Source organism: Epinephelus moara, chromosome 8, assembly GCF_006386435.1.
Source record: "Epinephelus moara isolate mb chromosome 8, YSFRI_EMoa_1.0, whole genome shotgun sequence".
In the NCBI taxonomy this organism is placed as follows: Eukaryota; Metazoa; Chordata; class Actinopteri; order Perciformes; family Serranidae; genus Epinephelus; species Epinephelus moara.
Window position 1 is genome coordinate 16,503,109 of NC_065513.1, and position 14,252 is coordinate 16,517,360.

The 14,252-nt window shown below is 38.4% G+C and overlaps 1 protein-coding gene across 1 annotated transcript in view; it reads right to left on the bottom strand.

Annotated features, from left to right (window-relative positions):
- Nucleotides 1–14,199, bottom strand: part of LOC126393694 (phosphatidylethanolamine-binding protein 4) — a 60,456-nt gene extending 46,257 nt beyond the window's left edge. Inside the window, exons 1-3 of the mRNA XM_050049981.1 lie at nucleotides 14,096–14,199; nucleotides 11,474–11,577; nucleotides 10,289–10,421 (exon numbers count right to left, since the gene is read on the bottom strand). Of these exons, the coding sequence (XP_049905938.1) occupies nucleotides 10,289–10,421; nucleotides 11,474–11,577; nucleotides 14,096–14,098 (240 nt within the window). The 5' untranslated portion in view covers nucleotides 14,099–14,199. The remainder of the gene's footprint in view (nucleotides 1–10,288; nucleotides 10,422–11,473; nucleotides 11,578–14,095) is intronic.
- Nucleotides 14,200–14,252: the final 53 nt, after the last annotated feature.

The following is a 14,252-nucleotide window of genomic DNA, read 5'->3' on the forward strand; positions in this document are numbered from 1 at the left end:
AGGACAGAGACATGTGTTCGCTGCAAGAATAAGTCATCACTGCACGCTGTCACACTCTTATTAGCAGAGTGTTAAATTGCAACATTTCCTGCAAACTATATTATCATGTTATGCAAACTTGCAGAGTAAATGATGTCTTCGTCTACTAGGGTTTGGTATGTCACTGACTACAAACTGTGGTAGATTCAGTGATGCACAAGTGGGGGACTAAGACTCTTTCTTCTGTGCATAGAGAAAACATTTAAAATGACTGACATTTTTTCATTATTATTATGTATTATGTTCATTTTGTCATTTTGTTTAATTATCTCATTAGTGAAAAAAGTAAATGACAAGAACATTGTATTATTCTGACTACAAATGTATTTTCAAAACAGTCTGGGGTAGAACATGAATGAAATCAGAAAAATATAATTGATGAGTCAGTGCAAAAAAGTCAGTCATTAGTCGAGTGACGATTATTTGATCAACACTAACTGAATAGGCAACTATTTTGATAATCAATTGTTTGTTTGTCATTTTTAAAGCAAAATTTCCAAATAGACTCCCGTTCCAGCTTCTCGATTGAGAGGATTTTATGAATTTCTTTGTCTTATGTGACCAAATTCTGAATATTTACACCAAAACAGGCAGCTTAAAGATGGTACCCTATGGTTTAAGACTAGGTTTAACTATTTTCTGATATTTTGAAGACAAAACAATTAATCAAATGACCAAGAAATAAATCGTCAAGTTAACTGATTATGAAAACAAAGAAACATAAGCAACATATTAAATATGTGAGTTCGTAGCCATAGTAGTATTAAAGCTCTGTAATGTTATTTTTGATCTTAGTTTGGTACAGCAGCTTATCTGGATGTATCTCAACGAGAATGACCACACAGAACAAATAAAAAATCAATTTATAGTAATTTTTAAGACCATTTAAAAATGTCTCTATAAATCAGGCAACTCTTTAAACTCTTATGCAAATAAAAAGAATTATGCTTGTAGTACGGCCACATTAACTTTGACCCCATCATGGCTGATTTAACTTTGACAGACATGAAGCTAAATACCATGAAGACAATAAATGGACTGAGGCTTCAGCTACAATGAATGTCTCTAAGTTTAAACTTACAGTTCCACTGATGCTATCTGGCAAAACGAACGCCCTGAAGCACATCCATAGAGCATTATGCCAAATAAGGACATTAGCAGTACTTGAGTTTGAACAAGACCTTTTAGCTGCCCGGCCTGTGAAGTGGTGTTTTAAAGGAAAACACATTGTAACCGTCACTACTGATTCTCAGATTTGTGTCGCGTCTGAAGAAAAGGTTAAGCACATCATCTATCTGAAAATGCCCAGATCTGCAGTCAGGCATTAAGTTGGCACCCAGATAAATCATGCCATCACTGCGCTTCAGTTTTCTCATTATCCATACCTCTCATGACATTCACAGAAAGAAACAAAGCATCCTGCCAACACCTACTCTGTGAGAGAGCTCTTTCAGTTCAGCTCAAAAGCTGAGAGCTCCAAACCTCCACACCACAGTGTGGGCAGTTCTGGCAGAGCCATGTGCCTAAGAACACTGACTGAGTGCAACAGTTGGACTAATAACAGAACAAAAAAAATAAAATGGACGCACAGCGGGGACAGCCACAGCTACACAGCTGAGAAGCAGGTTGACTTCTGCCCACCTTTCTCTTATTCAAGAGCGGAAGATGTCCACAATGCCTCTCAGGTCTTAGTGCCATGAGGGGCGGTGAGCTCGCAGCTTCAGCCACTTCAGGGTAAAGCAAATCACTTTAATATGTTAAGAAGATTAAGCTGGATAAATGTCTAGATACATTTTTTGAAAAGCCACGTAAATCTGTAGTGTTTTTATTTGGGGAGGGGCGGTATGTGAGTCAGTTGAGACGATCAACACAAGCCCACCAAAATGCAACCGGATTGGCTAGGGGAAATTGGGCTTATTTGAGATTTTGCATTTTAAGCTTCTTGAATCTAAGACCATCCCACCTCTTTCTTATTATTTTTAACACCAACCTTTGGGACAACAAAACTATAGAAAAAAAAAACACTGGTCACAGTTTCATGTGCCACTGCTCTCTCGGCTTAGACTTAAGACTCAAACACAAAGAAGAAGAGAAAGAGGTTAAAGTTGAAGGTCTCTAAAGTAAAGTATTCGAAGGGCTCTCAGGATCTCTTTGTGCATTTTTCTGGTAAATCACTCAAGTCAAATTAATTAATTGAAGCAAGTATATTCTAAATACAAAATGGATGGCTGACTTTTTTTTTTTTCCTATCTTAAGAATTAGCAATCTGAGGGTGTCCGCCTGTCAGCTCGCTGTGCTAGAAATTGAGTGTGAAAGCGAAAGGGAGAAATGGAACAAATAATGTAAAGGGATTAACAAATCATTTGCATAACATTTTCTCTGATTTTCTCTGCTTCCAAACTACAGGATCAGGAAAATGACAAGGAAGGCAGTTTTATCATCCCCTGTTCTCAGATCAATCAACGCATCAATGGACCTGATTGCTGCTACCATTAGCGACAGTCTTTAAATGTCAAAAGCAAAATGAATCACTTCTAAAATATCTTTAAAAAAAACAGTTAAAAAAACAAACAAACAGAGCCACAAGGTAACTAAACAAGTTAGGAGAAACAGAAACCATCTGATGAAAAGCATTATCTAAGGAAAACTTGAATAGAGTGCATCTTAGAAAAGATACTTTATTTTCCCTTTGCCAAACGTGTATTAACCTGTTTTTTTCTTAACACTCTGTCTCTCCATCCAGAGTTAAGACAATAAGACCACTAGGGAGATGAAGGGGATGGCATTATGGAGAGTTAAGCATTATGAGCAGCCCTGAAGCTGTTCCTAAAGAAGGTGAATCAGAGGATTGGGACACAACTGTAACTAAACCCTGCGCCGGACCACAAATGAGAAGCACAAAACATTTCGGGCAAAATGCCACTAAGCCAAGCATCTGGGTCTTAAGTAAACTTCAAATCATCACTTTTAACTTTGTGATTACTTAGTTCTTAAAGAAAAGAGGCTGTCAAAAGAGAAAAAGTAAATTACCTTAGCTTCGAACATAAGCACCACAGTAATCCTGTCCACAGAGTCTTGAGGAGTAACTATATTAAAACTCTTTTAATTTAAGACAAATTATAGCATCTAAAAAGTATGCTCGTATTTAAATGTATGTCCCAAACCTCTTCACAAAGGAAGGAGCCTATAAAAAAAGTGCCTTAACATCTAGAGATGGGAGGCCCAGAAATTTCTTAAGGTCATGCACCGCACGAAGCAAAAATGACAAACTCAAAACGGCACAGAGCGTCTCAATATTTTTAAAAGGTGATATGTTTTAGATCATAAGGCTGCAGACATCTCCCCGCTGGACAGATCACATTAATAAAGTTTCTCACTGAGCCAAAGTGCGACCGACTCTTCTCCAGATCTTACAATGATTCTCTGGTAAATGTTAGGTTTCTGTGGCTCATATAAATAGAAATTTAATCTTTTATGTTTGTCTAAGTATCCACAGCAGCAGATGCACTTCCCATGCAGATTATGAATCTCTGTTTGAACAGATCTTGCCGTCAATGTATATGAACTGACAAGATAGAATTTCTGTGTGAATACTGAATAATAATCAGGAGGCACAGGTTCAGGTGGTATTAAATACCCGCTGCTCCTCTAAGTCTTTGCTATTGCCTGTGCGCTGCGGCTTCTTCGCAAATTTGGATCTAATTAATGAATGTTCATAATTGTCTTGTGTGGTCTCATGCTGAAAATTTGCACCCTGTTCAAACACGTGGAAATTAACTTTTGCACACATTTGTTTTCGACATTTTAATGACTTTATGTAAGTAAAGTTGACCTCTCTATCAATACTAACAAGTTCTGAAGCAAATAACCCCATCTTAAACATATCAGGGTCTGTTGAATCGGCTTTACATGTCGAACCACCTCCTTTCCTCAGAGCTTTTGTCAAACGGTGCAAATCTATCATTTTCTCCAATAGCGCAGCTTGCATAGAAACCTGACCATTGTCATCTGTAAGAGCATCCCAGAGCTTCCTTAATCTGTTCTTATCCTCCTATTGATAATACAATACATTTTCATGGTAATTGAAATCATATTTTACTCACAGCCACAGAGTAAAAAAGTATTGCTGCCTACGCTCTTCAACCAAATGTAAGGTGAAGGAATACCATGCTATTGCAACAACAGGGTACAAAAGGGTCGCTTCACAAAAATAAAAACATACTGCATGTGTACAAGTGAACGCATGGGTGAGTGGAGGGAGAAAATACAGAAAAAAAGAGGTAGAAGAAATGAGAAAATATAAAAATACTGGCCATAAGACATGGATGTGTCAGATGCAATCTCACTTGCATGGGAGACATCTGCTCAAATCCTTTTGCATACCTCCGCTTGCACCTGTGGTAGTCCGCATGCAACAGCCATGCTTCATAAGGTGCAAATTATTATTCTTCTGTGTGGAAAGGTGGCTTAGGAGGTTTATTGCCTCTCTTCATTCCACTGAATATGCATAATCAATCCAGCGCTCCTGGTAGCAGAAGGCTGTAATTCTTTCCCCTTTAAGGAAGCTGCATGAATCATATACATGTTGTGTAGTAATGGGCAATGACTGAATGGAGCGGGACACGGGTCAGCTTAACAGGGTGTTATAATGACAAAGGGGAACATTAGCTAAGGAAATAAACTCCCTGAATCTCGGCCAAACACGCTTATTTAATCCAGCAGAGCCAAAAACACCCACCTGATGACACTGAATATGCAATTAGATGGATATTACAGAACATGTTTCACTTGTTGACCCTCACTGTCACGTAGAGGCTCAAGGAAGTGCCTCGCCTGTTTATCTAAATATACATCCATGACTCTTCGCTGAAAGAAGACCATCGCCTACTGAAAATAAAATCCCTATCTCTGCGCTCTCACATCCCCGACATGAAGACCTATCAGGAATCCTGCATGGGTGGACATGTAGGCTTTCCTAGGAATGACAGGGTCTGCTAAAGAGGAACCCCACCCTCGCTTTCTCCAGCATGCCAACACAGAGGAGAGTGGGCAGCGCTGAGACGGCAGCCTGCCGTGGGCACTGCCAGGCTTAAAGCTGCCCTGTCGTCATCAGAGGCTTGCAGAAAAGAACGCTGAGATTCACCAAAAAAAAAAAAAAAAAAAAAAAGAGGAGGGGGATCGTTGCATTTAAATCCTCTCTCAACGCCCCCACATGTTTTAGCAAAGCATAAAAATCATTCACAGAGAGAGAGAAAGCGAAAAAGAAAAAGATAGAGGGAAATAGAGAGGAAACAGCTATTAGCAGCAGTAAGCAAGCTCAAGAGATCATAGTGAGGCAGCTCTAATCGCAGTAATGGTTTAAACCCTCATTCCATCCACCAGATGCAAGAAATGTCTACCCAAAAACAAGGCTTTGAAATCCCCCATGTCTAAGAATGTGCCCTGTGGCTATGGTCCTTACTAAAAAAAAAAAAAAAAAAAAGAAAGAAAGAAAGAAAGAAAACAACAACTCCAAAAAACTGTCTCCACTTTTGGAGTAACTACGAGGTAAAGATAGCTCCTGTGGCCTGTGCTGTTTACACTGACTTCATCGAGGAATGATGAGCACGCCTGTATCACAATAAAGAGTTATTTTAAATAATGTGTGACAATCATTAATGTCAGTGATCTGAGCTGTGAAACACAAGAATGGATGCACGTGGGCCCAAACTCTCTGCCCTCTAAAATGAATACATTAATTGTTTAGTTGAAAACGAGACTACATTTTTCATTTAGGTGGCCTACTTTTGCTAAATGTTGCACTGATGTCCAGGGAAATGTATCCAGGAGAAATGCAGACATGAGTAAATAGTGAGAACTTTGTTTTACATGTAAAATAAATTAAATAAAAACAAAAGTAATTGAATTCAGGCTGTAAAAGCACAATTAAACACAAAGTCTACTATGGTTAAAGACAGTGTAAACTTGCTTTAACAGTCTTTGTCTGTGCCAGAAGCACACCTGGATCAGCTGCCATGTAGCCACATATATAAAGAGCACTTTAATCCTATATCAGAGTTCTTTGGTTATTTTTGGAGTCTTCTTAATTTCCACTCTTCTTCTATTCTTTTTCTGCAGCCAAAGCTTGATCTGACAGGTTTGCTGTCCTGTAGCCAAGTTTGTTGGGTTTCCAAAGAGCCTCGACCAATATGAAAAAGTCATGTAGCTCTTCCTTTTTGAGGGAAAGAATATTCCTAAAAGCATTTTGGCACTTTCAGAGAATATTAATGTTAAACTGAGACACTCAGAGTCTACGGTTTAAGCTGGACAAGGTGTTAATGCATCCTTTTGACATTCTTTCAGAAGTCCATAATTAATCTGCACCTTTATTAAACAATTAATAAGCAGTAATGGTGCTGCAGTCTAAAGTGTTAGGATTGTACCAAAAGAGAAATTTGACCATCAGTGCCAACCTTTTTTGTTGTTTTTTATATGATTCAACAGTGAGCTGACTTCCTGACCACTGAGACCCATTTCATAACACAAGACTTTACCAGATATGTATATGGTCAATACAGAAGAAGTTGGTTTCAATTACAGTCACCTCTAAAAGTGTCTCAAAGACCGAAGTTGAAGGTCTTTCTCATTGGGCATTTCATTTCGCTATATTTGCTTTTTTTCAGCACTGTGGATGCCTGCTGCTTACGGTCTGGCACTTGGTCGCTACCTTTTAAAAGTCATGACCTCACCTGAGCACTGTGAGGGTACATGCCCATGAAATAAGAAGAAAATAGAACACAGGCAGAGGGCAGAGAATATACACACTGACACACACTATTAAAGGGTCATACTTTTGTATGAATCTATACATTGTTTTTAGAAAAAGATATTTCTGGTTCATACCAAGAAAATGCATCAGTGTGTGAAACCGGAGCTAGAAGAAAGGTTTTTCAGCTCAAGTACTGACCTTAATTTCCCCAAAGACACTCATCATAAGGTCACCATGCTATGTAATTCTGGATATTACAACTAAGACTACGGTTAAGAAAAGCTATATCTCATTTTAACAAACGATGGTGATCATTTGTTGCTCTGCTTTGGTATTACCCATTTAATTGGTGTTTCAGAAAATGTACTGGTGTTTAACATGTAACTAAATCCTAATAAGACTTATGTCATATACTGTCATTCCCCTTAAAACAGTTTCATCCTGAAGTGCAAAACTTTTCTTACTCTTTGTTGTACAGACACGGTACAGCATTTCAAAACCTTCAACAGGAAATGAAGACTACAGTTTAATTTTTTACTGTTGCAGAAGTTATATTGTATTCATAAAACTAAGTGAAGGAAAGTCCATGACTTTTAAAATTCACATGGCCACCTCCAGCAATCTGTACTTCACACCTATTATAATAATTGTTTAACATGTTGCCATGATATAATATATGGTCAGGTCTGTTTAATTTCCAATCCTTATTACCACTTTGCACTTACTTTATTCACGAGACTAACTGAAACCAACTCATGCTGCTATAGTTTAGTCTCACTAGCCAACACACGTCCCATTGGTATCAAACTGTAGATGCTTTTGAAGCTTATGAGTATAATTAGGAGTTCTAAAAATGCTTCACCAACACACATGCCAGATTTTGCTAACACACAAGTTCAAGTGTCGACTCACTGCTCTGAAGTTTGAACACAGAAATCTGCAGTTTTTGTGGCCCTTTGCTTTTGTTTTTGGTTATAAGCACCTATTTAGAGGCGGGTTTATGGGACTACTGCCCATTGCGCTCCATTACAATTACTCAGCAGGCATGTATCCCGTCCCAGTAATGAAGTGGGTGTTACAGTGGGTGGATTTGAAACTGAGCGGCCACTTTTCTGTATTCTTGCTACTGGGTACAAGGGCTGAGTGGCAGAGAATAGCAGCAACGCTGGCAGCATGGCACGGTGACAGAGAGCGTGGTGGACCAGCAGACCAACCACAGAACCACAGGCAACAATCTGATCCTTCAATAGTGCGCGCTTACTTAAGTGTCAGGAGAAATGGAGAATTACATTTCAAAGCCCAGTAAATAAAGTTTGTATTGATTTAATCTAACATGTAATCTGTTTTGCTGTCTGACACTGATTCTGGCAATAAAAGAGAATCATGTAAGACAGCATTATAGATAATACGACCATAGATCAAATGGAGTTTGGGCAAGAGAAGGGCAATAGATCATGTTCAAGCTAGACTGCTTAGCTCTGGAATTCATAAACTACCTCCTAAATCGAGGTGGCTTTCAATTTAAGTTTTCAATTTACAGATATAGGATTTGGTGTGCGCTTGATGAAATTTCATTGTCAACTTCAGGAGGGGTTCTGAGGACTGGAAACTGTGTCTCACTCAATTTGTCGCTCAACAATACAAGAACACTATTCACTGAAAATGTACATATAAATAAATTAATGCTGCACATGTGAATGAATCTCTGTGATCATTTCATATCTGGCATGACAACAGTAAGTATATTTAGAGGAACATACCACACATACCACATTCAAGCCCTACTTCATGTAATATATCGACCCTTTTTCCAAACATGTTTTTCTCTTCAGTTTATGTGATATGAAAGTTATTAAGAGGCTGTAATGTTAATGTCATTCCCTCTCAAGAGCATGTCGTTTGTTTAATTACCAACAAATATTCTGACACTGCAATTTATATCCTATAAATCATATTAAGCACAAGCATATAATGAATGTCTAATCTAAATCTATTATTGTAACACAACACCTTCAACTTCAAGCTGTAGTTTTACTGCGTTAATTTACTTTATATACATGAAATCTAATTAGCAATCAATTTTAATCTTAGAGGAACTGTTTGTTAGTATAGTTTTTAGACATATATATGTATATTTTTTATTAAACATGAGTTACCACTAAAGAATACTGGTTCATATACTGGTCCTCTAAAGCATGCACAGCTTTGTGTGCTCTCAGCTGCAATTCAATTTAATAACTGCATTGACACCAAACGAAGGACGGAGATTTACTGTCTGTCGCTTCACTAGTATGAAAGAGAGATCTGAGAATTTATCAGTCAAACTCAGTTACTGAATTACGGACATCAATGACAGTATTATTGACTTTACAATTTATGTTATGTGACATTCTGAATAGTATAAACTGTAGATAGGACATTGCCTTGGTTTAACACAATTATCCATGAAGGCCTTCCAAGTATGATGTGCTAGCACCACCCTCTGGTGACAGAGAGCACTACAGTGGGCCCATCATCAGAGCAGGTGATGGAGATAACAGAGGGTGGCAGAGAAGCTTAAAACTGGAGAATGACCTGATATTAAAAATATTACTGAAATTTTATGTCATGGTTATACTTTTTTTTCATAGTGCTGTGAATCTCGTTTCTTGTGACAATAACTTAAAGCCTGTTCTGTCGAGGTGGAGATGCGGCTTGTTTGATCTGTTACTGCCCCCAAGTGTTAAAAAACATAAGCATGTGTGTATTTGCAAAGTATGACACTTTACTCAAAGACAACAATTCAAAAAATGCCAACAAAAAGCATAATTTAGACCTCTCTGTCCGAGATATGCTTATGTCTGATGAGATTAGGGAATAATAAGCAGACACAAAGACATGACGATTAAATACATTTGCTGTATTTGGCTTTAGTATAGAAAGAAGCACCACTGATGGTTATCAGTTTAGAGAATGTAAAATATCTCTTCTGTGACAGTTCAGCAACTTCAGAAAAAAGTAGGAAATATTCTCTTATTTAATGACCCACAGTAGTGGACTTACAACATCCATATGTAACAGGGTCAATTATACAGCAGTAATATGTGTAACAAAGTCAAATGTACATTTGTAGGCCTCCATAGTCAGCATGTGGAAGGTTTGATACTCAGTTTCTGTAGCACTACGTTCACCTTTGGGGGTACCCCACCTATAAAGGGGTGTCTCCCGCCTTACTTCTCCCATTTTGCTGTTGTGCTCCGTGGGAGAGTGGTTTGAGTTTATATGGTTGTGTTTGACGGAGGATTTTGTTTTTGCCACTTGCTGTCAGGAATAAGCGGAGATCAACTCCGAAGATATCCACGGTCTGGGCCTCTTAATATCAACACAACGCAGACATCACTAGAGTCCACCAGTTACATATACACATAAATACCAGCTGACAAGAGCGATCTACTTACTCTAACAACCCCCCAAACAACAAATGTCGTAAAAAACACTGACACACATACATACACCTCTTACCTTGTGTGCTCCAGGAAAGTAAATCTGCGGTGCTTTCCAAACAGTGCTGATCTTTTCTCTGAGTTTCCCGTCCTTCGGAATTATGAGGCATTTGTCGATGACTAGTTGTGGATAGATTACCTCTAAATCGCCACTTTATTGAAGAGAGAAAGAAAGATGACAGTCATTCACCGTTCAGTAGTACATTCTGAACTGTGGGCAAGGTAAACCCTGAGATAAACATAGCCAACTTTTTTAAACAGGTACACAAGTACACCACTGTTTGAGCAAATAAAGCTTCAGTTCAGATCCTTCTGTCTCTGCCATGTTCTTTATGTATGGTTTACCTGTCATTGCAACTATACTTTGATCAGTTAGGTTTGCAATGGTATCAAAAACTATCAGTGTCTCAGTAATATTAACAGTTAGGTAGGTACTCCAGCTTCCTCCCACAGTCCAAAGACATGCAGGTTAATTGGTGACTCTAAATTGGCCGTAGGTGTGAATGTGAGTGTGAATGGTTGTCTGTCTCTATGTGTCAGCCCTGTGATAGTCTGGCGACCTGTCCAGGGTGTACCCTGCCTCTCACCTAATGTCAGCTGGGATAGGCTCCAGCTCCCTCCGTGACCCGGTTATGCAAAATGAATGAATGAATGAATGAATGAATGGATGACCCATAAGGGAATAAAAGATTTTGTTGGTTGAACAAATGCTTTATTGTAACTAGAAAACTTTTTTTAATAGAAGTATGTGTAAAAAGTTTGACAGGCAGTTGAGGCGGAAAGGAGATGCGCACACGCAGGTGAGATTCTCTGTCTAGTTGCATTTTTTTTTTCAATATTGTAAACAAGCAAATGTTAATTGGTATGTCAATTTTCATACCAGGGTAAAGGGCTGGGCGATATGAACTACTGATGATACTGCAATATTTTTAGGCTACACTGCAATATAGGATATGTATCTCGATATTTTAAGATCTCCTCTAAACTACTGTAGACTACTGAAATGCTACACTGCTAAACAACCTACTGTTATAATAAAGTAAAAAAAAAAAATGCAACTAATTGGCCGTGGTCTGGAGCCCTGCAGATACAAAAATGCATGGTTCACCTGTTCATACATTATCATCCAGGAAAGAGTGGTCTAGAGGGATGGGAAATATAGTAAAATCCCAATCACAGCTCTGAAGCATTATGGGCTACTTACTGGCAGAAAGAAGAATCCAGAGAGCTCTGGGTGTCTGGTGTTGCTTCCACATGACAGAACCCCCAAACACAGGCACATAACACCAGAAACGGTGCCGGCACAGCCTGCAGAACAGCAGTGTTCAGTAAGTCAAGGAGTAATCATTTTAACCGGACAAATGAATTGTTTTGTTTTTGTTTTATGAAGCAATACAATGTGAGCAGTGGTGTAGTGGTAGTCGATGAGGTGGCTGTACAACTAGGTAGATGGGCAGGTTGCCAAGGAGAGGGTGGGAATACTCTCCTGTATATTCCAAGTCAAGGTCAATGGAGGCCTGTCCTTGGTGCAGAGCAAACAACTGATCCGAGACCACTCGAAAAAGTGGGTCTCAGTCTGCTTCCAAACATACTCTGGTGCAGTTTGTTTGTGGTGTGAAAGAAAACAAATCAACCTCAGAATTTTATGATAGAAGATACGATATGATAGCAGCATGATTTCAGCACCTAATCCAATAATAAATCCATCTGCTGATCGCAAAATCTGTCCGCGATCTCACACTTGATCCTGATACAGGCCATGTATAGCTCATAACCTATTTATGTCAATGCATACATGTAACCATGGTAACACATGCACATCAGTGGGGGGTTTTCCCCTGATTTAAAAGCTGTTAAAACTGCCATGATTGTATCCAACACCATGTACTTTATCAGTTCATTAAGTCGATTGAAAATAGTGTGACAGTGATCTCACCGTAATCATGAATCATTACTGTACAAGATGCCTTCTTTTCATTCTGTCTCTGTTAGTCATTATTCACAACATGTGATTGATTTGCAGTCTAATAATAGCCTATTAATAATGCTTACAATCTGTTATTTCTCCATGAGCTCTTTGTGACACCAAAGAACATAAATATAAATGCTTTCGAAGCACTAAAGTGCTGCATAAACTTCTGTCAGTCACCAGAAACTTTCCCACATGGGTCCTGATGATGCACTGATGATGCTGGAGGACGGCAAAATTGTGTAATCAACAAGTTACCTGTCAGCTGGTAGAACTTGAAGTTTACTGCTCTTGGTTCGTTTGCAAAAAGTCAGTGAGAACAGGAACCGAACCAAAACTATAATGCAACAACGTCAAATTTTTTCAGGTGTTAAGGCATTGTAAAACAGTGAATAAAAATTGTGTTTGCCAGTAGGAGTAAAGGAAAAAATCCATACAGCATAGAATTGCGTTGTTTTTGTGTGGCAATATCGTATTGTCACAGTGCCAAGTATTGATTTTTTTCATATATAAATTAGCAATATTACAAATACAAATGAAACTTTAGGTAGCCCTCTAGAATAATATAATCAGTTGCTCTTTCAGTCCAATAAATCCATTTTGCTGCTGCAAAAAATAGCTGAAGTGAGATGAACACACTGAAAACTTTATCTTATTAGATAAAACAGATGCTGACAAAGTTTTCCTCTGGGGGCATTACAGTTGAAAAATAGGTAATAAATCGCAATATATTGTATTGCAGGACTCAGCATATCGCAACATATTTAAAATCACAAAAATGTTGTATCTTGACTTAAGTATCGTGATAATATCTTATCATGGATCCTCTGGTGAGTCCAACCGCTATTTGCTAGTGACAGAAAGTAACTGTAACTGAGGTACGTCTTACCTACAGCTTTAATGTCGGCTTGCAGCTATAATTATGTCCACTTCTGACAATCTGCTGAATTACTTTGATTAAATGACTAATTGTTTGGTGTATAAAAGGTCAAAATAGTTTAAAATGCCAGATGAAAGCTCCAAAAGCAAATTAAGCTTTCTTTAAAATGGTTTTTAGTCTGAATAACATTTCCAAATCCAACAATATTGTGTTTCCAAATCCAACAATATTGTGTTTGATACCAATAACAAGACAAAGAAGAGTAGGGATTCTTAAAATCTGACACACTGGAACTAGAATATATTAGTCATTCTTCCTCAAACATGACTTAAAATGTCTATCTGAATTAAATAAACTCTATTTCACCTGCTGTGCAGTCTTCACCTGTCAGAGCTCATTTGTATCCTGCCTAAACCTGTCTGACAACATGACACATCAGCAGCAGTGCTGCATATAAGAGGAAGTCTCCTGGTTTACTTAAACATTGGTCTTATTTGCTCAATGTCACAGTTAAATTACAGCATTTAAATGTGAGTTAATTCTGCTTCAACTAAAAAGGACACTACACACTGCAAAAAATGTATCAGGCTACATGCTGCTAGTGCATTTCCATATTTAACAGGAAAGTAAATAGTGACATGTGGCTAACTTAAGTTACATCCTGTCAGTGGAGAGACAGACACACACCCTGTCGTGTCTGTACTTCAAGTTATGTTCTGATAACTAACTTGCCTGTACTCAGAGTGAAAGTCTTTCTTGACTCTTGTAGAAAATCTCAAGAGCAAGTTAGCATTATACTAACATTAGCTTAAAGTTAGCTTGCACTTTTTTTTAGCTGTGTTATATTTTTAAACAGTGTATCATTTACTCGTCGACACAGACGGTACAGTTTAAAGTATTAGTTCAGACAGAGAGCAGGCATTAAATGTCACTATATATAAACTGCAGTTTAACTATTTATTTGTGATAAACATTACCATGTCACAGAAGCTGTCCACTTGTGTTTTGCTGCAGGTTTCTTCTTCTGGGTCACGCGCAGCTGTTGCCGCCTCCTCCGCGCTGTGCACGAGCCTGCCGACCTCTGCCGACCCGTGAGTCTGCACAAGTGTCATATGACATGACTAAAAAGGGCTC